Source organism: Watersipora subatra, chromosome 9 (assembly GCF_963576615.1).
Source record: "Watersipora subatra chromosome 9, tzWatSuba1.1, whole genome shotgun sequence".
In the NCBI taxonomy this organism is placed as follows: Eukaryota; Metazoa; Bryozoa; class Gymnolaemata; order Cheilostomatida; family Watersiporidae; genus Watersipora; species Watersipora subatra.
The window spans coordinates 63,687,778-63,697,492 of record NC_088716.1 but is presented as its reverse complement, the minus strand read 5'-3'; the positions used below and the strand labels follow the sequence as shown (position 1 = coordinate 63,697,492).

At 37.6% G+C, this 9,715-nt stretch overlaps 2 protein-coding genes across 2 annotated transcripts; both read left to right on the top strand.

Annotated features, from left to right (window-relative positions):
- Positions 1-2,205: 2,205 nt before the first annotated feature.
- Positions 2,206-3,815, top strand: LOC137404647 (class E basic helix-loop-helix protein 23-like). Its single transcript, XM_068090871.1, has 4 exons — positions 2,206-2,294; positions 2,570-2,689; positions 2,858-3,037; positions 3,352-3,815. Exons 1-4 carry the CDS (start codon positions 2,253-2,255, stop codon positions 3,727-3,729), a joined length of 720 nt encoding a protein of 239 aa, XP_067946972.1. The 5' UTR covers positions 2,206-2,252; the 3' UTR covers positions 3,730-3,815.
- Positions 3,816-9,119: 5,304 nt separating this feature from the next.
- Positions 9,120-9,488, top strand: LOC137405349 (uncharacterized). Its single transcript, XM_068091579.1, has one exon. It carries the CDS (start codon positions 9,120-9,122, stop codon positions 9,486-9,488), a length of 369 nt encoding a protein of 122 aa, XP_067947680.1.
- Positions 9,489-9,715: the final 227 nt, after the last annotated feature.

The window sequence follows — 9,715 nt, the reverse complement described above, 5'->3', positions numbered from 1 at the left end:
ACATTTTACATGCCCAATCAAATATCAGACACCAAACACTGCTACATTCCTTTAATATGCACGTTCATCCAAAATATTGCCACAAAAGTTAAATTATTCTAAAGATAAATGAGCCAATTTTAGATTATACATATTGTGATAGAGTATCCTAACATCATCAGACTACTATAGAATATATACATTACAATAGAGTACCATGACATCATCAGACTACTATAGAATATATACATTACAATAGAGTACCATGACATCATCAGACTACTTTGGAATATATACATTACAATAGAGTACCATGACATCATCAGACTACTTTGGAATATATACATTACAATAGAGTATCATGACATCATCAGACTACTTTGGAATATATACATTACAATAGAGTACCATGATATCATCAGACTACTTTAGAATATATACATTACAATAGAATATCATGACATCATAAGGCTACTGTAGAATATATGCATTACAATAGAGTATCATGACATCATCACGCTACTATAAAATATATACACTACAAGAGAGTATCATGACATCATCAGACTACTTTATGAATATATTTCAATATAGTCATTGTCTGGATTTTAAAATTTAAATTGTTCTCACTGGCCAACAGACTAAAACTAACAAATCAACTCAAACTGTTTGATGACTTTGTTCCAATTATTTTCGGGCACAAAACCGATCGATCGTAAGAATACATGATCGTAAACACACGATCTTTGTAGCACAAACTTTCCTCATAAGATTCTCCATTTATGATAATTCTGCGTGCCTGGTGAATGCACTGAACTTTCATATCTGGAGGTGAAACTCGGTAAGTGATTTCAACTTTAGTCAGATGGTTAAGTGATTTATGAGACAGCTATTATCTACTCAATGTCTCTAGATGAAGGAAATTGTGCTTACTTTGATGTGTCAAGTCTAACGTACTGAGAATAGCTCAAGGCAGCAGCAGCGCGAGCCCGCACGCTCCTGTCTCCACTTGTCACCTGTTTGTACCAGTCACACAAGTCACTGGCAGATGTCCCTTGACTTCATTCAATCTTGTCACAGTGGCAACTAGAAGCTATCTTAGAGCTATTGAACATCATGTCCCATCTGCTGCTCTGTCAGCGAAGCGTGAATGCAAGCATTGTAGGACATCTTGACTTTGCTTGGATAAAAAATGGCAGTGTTTCTGAATGCAGCAGACGGCTTATAAGCTGAGAGAAGAACGGAATAGAGTTATCCTTTCTGTCAGGCTACGCTACTCCTTATGCACAATCCATTAGAAACACTCAATTCTATTCATAAGGCTACGGCAGTTGTCAAATATCTCTTATTTAGGGATGCACAGGATCTATTCTCATAGGTGCCAACAGTGGTGGCAGATAGCAGTTGATTTGCTGACCATAATAGTGTCCTACTGACAGGGGTGCTAGTTAATGTTGGAACTACAAGGTCAGCAGTGGCGTCTGTCATGAGTTTACCAAAGTGGTGCCCAAGGATGGAGTCAAAGCAATACACAGATCGTACATAAATAGCTACCTTACCCATAAGATGACAGTTTGTTAACTCTGCTGCAAGGCTTTTTTAAATGGATGACAGTGTTTCTCTCTAAACTTTAAAATCATTGAATAATTCTTAGTGTTTATAGCAATTCATGATGCACTCGTTCAGTTTATTACAAACAGTTTGTATAGATTACTTGCATCATAAGATGATTGCTGCAGCCTTAGTGAGTAAATAAATCACTTTATTTAATTTGATTGGCTAATTATTACCCTTTTTTATTTTGTTGCTTCATGATTGTTTCATGGCAAAATTTGAAAAAAATTTATGTTTGAAATGAAAGAATTGCCAATAGAGCAATATAATATAATAGCAATTTCTGTCTAACGGGCCTTTACTCATGTCTCTTTAACCAGATAAAATAAGATTATTTTGAGCCATGCTGCTTCTCTTTTTGAAATTTCTAAAAATATTTTATAAGCAAAATGAATTGTAATTGTATAGCCTGTCCTCATCAAGTAAGATTTCTAGTGTCCAACAAAAGACAAGAGAGGGCTGAGTATCTAGAGGAGGTCCAATCAGCGTGATTTTCGCGAAGACCAACTATTGGTCTCAAAGTTGCCTCAGGCTGTCTAATGATTTAGTTGTTCTATTGTTTGTTTAGGGTATAAATGTCCCCTACTCTCAGAGCTTGATCACTTACTCTCACAACGCTCAAATTTGTTATCTTGTAGCGGACAACCAACCTGCAGAAGATGGACACCCCAATGACATACGGCCAGGCGCAACGCAAGGAGGTATGCACTTTTTCCAGCTTTTTGCAACACTTTCATAACAGTCTCGCGAAAAATATAGAAGGCTGCATCAAATACTATTGCTATTAGGAAGTAGATGAAGTTAAAATTTTTGACAAGCATCAAGTCCATAGCATTTACTTGATCCTTGAGTAGCTAGTTTGATTTAACTACTCACACAGGTTGCTGTTAGTACCGCCAGAGAGAATATTACTAGAATTGTACAGTAACCTTGAGTTTGTACAAGATTACGTTCATAATTAATTCCACTCTTCCAGAGGCTGGATACGTATGGGGTACCATACGTTCGAAATGTGCGGAAGAGACTTGACCAAGTACCCAAGTCTATAGAGAGCGCAGATATGAGTAACGAAGAAGTTCAGGAACTAAGACTAAAGGTAGAGTCACTTGTATTATCAAATGTATTGTATAAAGTTCAGAAACCAAGGCTAAAGGTAGAGTTACCTGCTCTATGAGTTAATTCTACAATAGGACATCAAGGAGACAGCGAAGGCTCAAGAAATTTTAGTGAAATGATTGTTACTAGATTTTATGATGGGTTTTAGGTGAATGCGAGAGAAAGACAACGAATGCATGATCTAAACCACGCTCTTGACAGCCTAAGAGAAGTGATGCCCTATAGCAAAAACCCTTCAGTTAGAAAGCTATCTAAAATATCTACTATGGTTCTCGCTCGCAACTATATAGTCTCTTTGCAGAAGAACTTAGATGACATGCAGAAGATGGTAAGCATACTTGTGCACTATTTTCGTAGGCGTGTCATTGCGTTACTTTTAGGGGTCAATACTATAGGTCACTTTTTGTTGCTCAAATTGAAGGATTACTCTAGGTTAGCTATTTGTGGCATCTGTAGTGGTAACTGTACAAACTGTTTCCAAAAGATAGTTTCATTGGTTGCTTGGATATGCCAGGTAGTGGCTACTAAAATTTTAACGAACTCAGATATGCCGCGTGAGCGTGCTATGTCTCACTACCGAAGAAGCATTAATTATTTTCACTTAGTTACCATGCTCTCTAGCACTTCCCCTTGCCTTTGCAGGTAGCAGACATAAAGGCGAACCAACAGATAAAAGCTGTAAGAGCAGCCAACTCCACAATGCCAACAGCACCAGCTTCATTCCAATCTACTGGTTTGACCACCCCTGTCTCTTCCGTGTTTGGAGCCATTTGCACTGGTGAACTATTTTGCATGTGCGCTCGATGTCTACTTCTAAAAGCTCCATTCTTGCCAAGGCTTCCACTCACAGCCTCCCATGAGTTTTCGTTGCAAGCTCTGAAAGCTGATACTCTGCGACAGATGAAGGAAACAGGACACTTGCCACCGCCTTCTTCACCTGCACAACCTGTTAGTCCGACGTCTAGTCTCACTGTGCAGATACCTCTCTCAACTGCACCATTTTATAACCTCAAAAGATGATCATCGCTTCTCTATGCTTTTCTTTATTGATCTTCAAGGTTTTATTTTAATTTGAAGATTATTATACCTTTTTCACTTTTAATTTATTGCCTCCATTTTACATTTTTTTCTTTAAACCTAAATTTTCATCCATACAGAAAATGCCAATAAAAGTATAATGATATAATACGTTGATACACAGTTCTGATGACTTGTGAATTTTCAGATATTATTCTGGTACAAACAAATGGAAAAACTCTAATATAGATGAGATTTGTAAATAGCAATCCATGTTTGAAGCTGTCACAGCCAATCAGTGGAGGTTTATGAATAAAGCATCTTTCACGGTCACTAAACTATCTAGTCAGCATGCAGTGGTGTATTTATTTCCCCTCTTGTTAGACGCTCCATGGCAATTCTCAGGAAGTACTCACATTCTAGCAAAAGTTAGCCAGCCTCTCAGGCTTATCTTTCTGGGTTCAAATCGGCCAATTGAAGGAAGACTCTTTAATGTCAGCATGTATATTTATATTCGACCAACAAGCTTGTCAGCGCTGTCATATGTTGTTTTTAACTAGCTGGCAGCTGTACGCCTAAAAAGAGCCATGCTGCTTATAAAAGGAATAGATTGATGGGGTAAGGCAGCGACTTGATCCTTTTACTAAAATTAACTTGTCTGACTTTTAGATCAGAGATGAGTTATTGTAGCCAGTACAGGATGTTTGTGTTGGAATTTATATTGGCAGCCTGGATGACCTGAAAGATTCACAAAACAAGGTTTTCTGAATAGTTAACTATGAGATTGTGGTAAAAGGTTTACATAGCTTTTCACAGAATAAGATTAAGAGTGACATAAAGGAAGCTGAAACTGACTGAGAGTAAAGCATCAGCATCGGTACGGCTGCCGAGCTATTTGTTGAACGCTTAGGTGCATGGCTGTCACTCCTGGCTACAAGATATATTTTGAGGATGTCATTTAGCCTGCTCACATCACTGCTCATCGCGACACGAGTAAGCAGGTTGTTGGAGAGTCATTGTTTCGAAGGGGCTACATTTAGTACAAGGCCTCTCCAGCCTCTCAAGCATGTGTTTTTCATGTCTCATTATCCACACATCTTCGTGTTGATTGTAGCAATTACACTCATCCTATTGCCTTCTCTGACAACAATTATGCCTAGAAAATCAAAGCTGAATGAGAAGAGCGGTAATTGCTAGAATTAATTACTCGTACTTAAAATTCTATTGGTATTCTTATGGAACTAAGCTTGTTGTCAACATGGCAATTCCAACCTTTTCAACTGATTCAGCCTTAGAGCATAGCCTTAGATTCATACCATCTGCTCAATCTATTCAGGCCGATGTATATAAACACTTTATATATCCTTTTATATAAACACTGCTCAGTTGCTATGGATTCAGTTCTTCATAAAGTATTTCACTTTTTACGAATATTATTAAAAATTAAATCTACTTCTATGATTTAGTGCTGCTCCTTACTATGCAACATCCAGCTTGCATTTGCTCAACAATACTAAAAATTTCAATAAGTTTTAAAACTCTTAAAATCATAATGTGCAAAGTTCTTACAGCTACCGTAACTGGATAAAATAAACAAGAAATGATTTTTAAATGAGCTGCTTACAGTGATTCTACGAATGAGTTTGTTTTAAATATAATATAGCGACTTTATCGAGTGTATTTTCAATATAATATTTTTATTTCTAGTGCTTGATCCAGTATTGAATGTAAAGCATGTATAAGGTAGAACAATGCTCCAAGATTATTACCTTTTCTTGGCTAATACTGGTTCAATAGATTTGCATGCACAATAATGTCATTGTAAGTAGAAAAAATTCTGTAAATACATGTTTCCTATAAATTATTATAAGTTTCTATTAATAAATACTTGAACAAGGTAACAGCTTAACTCTCAACTTTCATCAACTCGAAAACTTAAAAAGTTTTTACTTGAAAACACTAAAAGTAAAAATAAACAGGTGCTGAGTAGCAAAGAACTAAAAATGTGTTTCATAGGCAGCATGTTAGCACATGCAAAATGTGTTAACGTGTTAATAAATGTTAGCATCTGTTAAATTTGATAGCATGTTGGCTGAAAGCATTCATCTAGGAGGTTTAAACGGTTGCCAAATGATTCCTACTTTATCAGGTAAAGTACATGTCATTTCTACTGCTGCCTACAACTGACATCTCAAGGAAATCTCTTTGTACAATACATTTCTTTGCCTGGTCAGGCTAGGAGTTTCCTGTTTAGTTCTTGTTTCAACACCTAATCATCAACCAACCGCTTTTATCACCCGAAAATGTTTTACTCTCCCATCAAATCGTAATTATTTCAATTATTTTACAGATTAAATGCTTAAAACTTCTCAACTATTGTCTGTTTGGTGTGAAGAGAAGAAAGAGAAGCAAGTGTGGTGAGCGATTGAGAGAGCAATTATTCCGGGTGCAAACGACGTGTTTCTTTCAACAAGCTGATAGAGAAAGATTGTTTGTAATTGTCACAATTATGGCTATTTGCTACCATTCTATTTTACCACAGACAGATTTAAACTTGTTGTTTTCTTCTATTGTCATTGTGATTAGAGCAATACATTAAACCAGCAGTTGAAAGAATATTACCTCCAGGCAGGCGGTCAGTGTGGCGTGTAAATTTGTGAAATCATTTGGTAACAGCTAGTGATTGACTCGTCTATTGACTGATATATTAAAGTAAAGAGATCACTAAGGCAAAACAGTCAGACAAAAAGTTCCATACACAACCTCTATTTATTGTCAGTAATTGGTAGGCTTTAGTCTGTCAAAGTAGTTTCTTATTCATGTAAATAAACACACTCGAAATTATAATCATATGCAAATGATAAAACATGCTTCCCTGCTCCTTCCATATTGATTATAAAAGGAATTGTTACTGGAATTGAGTTCAGACCTTAATTTAACTCTTTTATAAATATCTGCATTAGTTTCTGGATCATTTTAATATTGCTTTCATATAGGGGTTTAGGCTTTTATAAATTTACAGACTTAAGGATTTATACCAGAAGTTGAGTTTTTACTAGTGTTTAGTAATATACTACACTTATTTACTAAAATCTATTCACTGGTATAAACATATCGTATCAGCTCTTGTGTGAGTGAACACAGGAGCGAACGAAGGAGCGAACACAGGAGCGAACACAAAATCAGCAATTTTAATGATGATTCTGTGTTTTGTAAAAAGGAACAAGGAACCATCAATAAAAAATAATCAAGACTCACAAAAACTTGGGGTGTCTCATTACTGGCTAATAAATTGGGAAGGTTTCAATATTAATCAATACAGTAAAGCGGAATTGCGATAGGAAGGCCAACACCCCAGCAATACTAACATCTGCGGATAGTATAAGTTTAAAACTACTTGCAGAAAACAAAAATAGTTTCAAAGATCAAATAGTCCCAGTTAAATGTAAAATACTGCAAAACACTAGGGGTAGTACTGCACCACAACACTACTGAGGGACACTAAGGGTAGTACTGCATTACAACAATACTGTGAGACACCTGGGGTAGTACAGCATTACAACAATACTGCAGGACACTAGAGGTCATCACAACAATACTACATCACAACAATACTAAAGAACACTAGGGGTAGTACTGCATTACAACAATACTGCAGGACACTAGGGGTAGTACTGCATTACAACAATACTGCGGGACACTAAGGGTAGTACTGCATTACAACAATACTGTGAGACACTAGAGGTAGTACTGCATTACAACAATACTAAAGGACACTAGGGGTAGTACTGCATCACAACAATACTGCAGGACACTAGGGGTAGTACTGCATCACAACAATACTGCCGGACACTAGGGGTAGTACTGCATCACTACAATACTGCGGGACACTAGGGGTAGTACTGCATCACAACAATACTGTGGGACACTAGAGGTAGTACTGCATCACAAAAATACTGCAGGACACTAGGGGTAGTACTGCATTACAACAATGTACAAGAAAATAGCGTCATTTACTTTGCACAAACAAATGCAGCATCATGAGACAGCATCATGACACAACAACATGAGACAGTATCATGAGACGAGATAGCAATACTATATGTGGTACTTCTATACCCCATCACCAAACCAACCTAAACTGGCCTAACTCTATGAGCTGTGTTTACATAGATGTAATTCTAAGGCAGCTTCCAAGTAGCAGCAGTAACCATGATTAGTTCTAGCCTAGATGCCAACTGAATTACCTCAAACATTTAACTGCAACAGAAAAGGCTGCCACCAAAAATTTTCCTCAACAAAAAAGCAATTATTTATATTCTTTATCAATGCTCCAGAGTGTAAGAGAGATTGAAGTGTGCAGCTTAAACAGACAGCATTTTCCTGTTATTACTGCATAGGAAGAGGAGGGATCGCCATACTACCTTATCTAACAACCCAATAAAAGAGCAACAGATAACTGCCGCTTAAACATGCTATAAACCAAACGTCTCCAGTATTAAATGAGAGGTTTTTTACTGGTAATTTTTACCCTTGGAAATTAATCATTTTATTACACCTGTTTTTCTAATGTTAAGACTATCTGTCTAGTACCCACCTGAATTTGCCATATCATACAAGATTTCATCTTTCATATCGTTAGACAGTAATTCCCCATTGAGTACTTTTATTATCGAAAGCTTTCTAAGCATTTTGGTTTATTATTCTTGTATTGGTGTGATTACCTTGCCTCGCTCTATTCGATTGGCTAGTAAAATGGTTAGACAAAGTGTCCTCCACATTTATTGCTCTCAACAGCCAAAGATCCAAATTCATCTAGCAAAAAGTTCAATAATTATCAAATAATAAACTTGGTGTGTGCCAAAGTAACACAGCGTAAGATCTATACTATTTTTGAAATATTTAAAAAAAAACAGTATTTGTATGTGTTCACATCTCTGGTTGGCTTGGTTGAGAGGTGAAAGATGCAGGGTGGGGGGAATAGAGGTTGAAGATTCACTTTCTGAGCTCTACTTGATTGACCAAACTAGTGGATACTGTTTTCTGTTAGTAGCTTACAACTAATGACAAAGAGCTAGTCTCTGAATCCTACCTATATACTAGAAAGGCTTATCATCTCTCACATAAAATGAGATCAGGCAACTCCAAGTTTTCACTGTGGTAAGCCAGCATTATTCAAGGAAACTGGTGTGATGAGAGCCTATTTACAGCGAGTGACGGTAAAAACTCTTACTTTGGTTAGTGGTCATTTCTAATAGTTGATCTTTTGTACAAGCTTCCTATAAAACTTAGCACAAATTTGACCACCCGGCTAATAGTAGGCCTAGTACTTTGACCTAAATTCTACAGCGGGTCATCACTGATTGCTATCTTCACTGTAAAGCCTGCATAGCATGAAGACTCTTGACTACCTTCAGAATACCTCTGGCTATACCTTTACTGATGCCTTTGCCTTCACCCCTACCCAAACCTCTACCTTTACTGATGCCTTTGCCTTCACCCCTACCCAAACCTCTACCTTTACTGCTACCTTTACCTTCACCCCTACCCAAACCTCTGCCTTTACTGCTGCCTTTACCTTCACCCCTACCCAAACCTATACCTTTACTGCTGCTTTTGCCTTCACCCCTACCCAAACCTCTACCTTTACTGCTGCCTTTGCCTTCACCCCTACCCAAACATCAACCTTTACTGCTGCCTTTGCCTTCACCCCTACCCAAACATCAACCTTTACTGCTGCCTTTGCCTTCACCCCTACCTAAACCTCTACCTTTACTGCTGCCTTTGCCTTCACCCCTACCTAAACCTCTACCTTTACTGCTCCTTTGCCTTCACCTTTACCTAAACCTATACCTTTACTGCTGCCTTTGCCTTCAACCCTACCCAAACCTCTACCTTCGCTTCTGACTTTTCCTGCCTCTGACTCTACTACCTCCACTTCTATTTCGCCACTGCCGCCTCCGCCTTTGCCTCCGCTTCCACCTCTGCC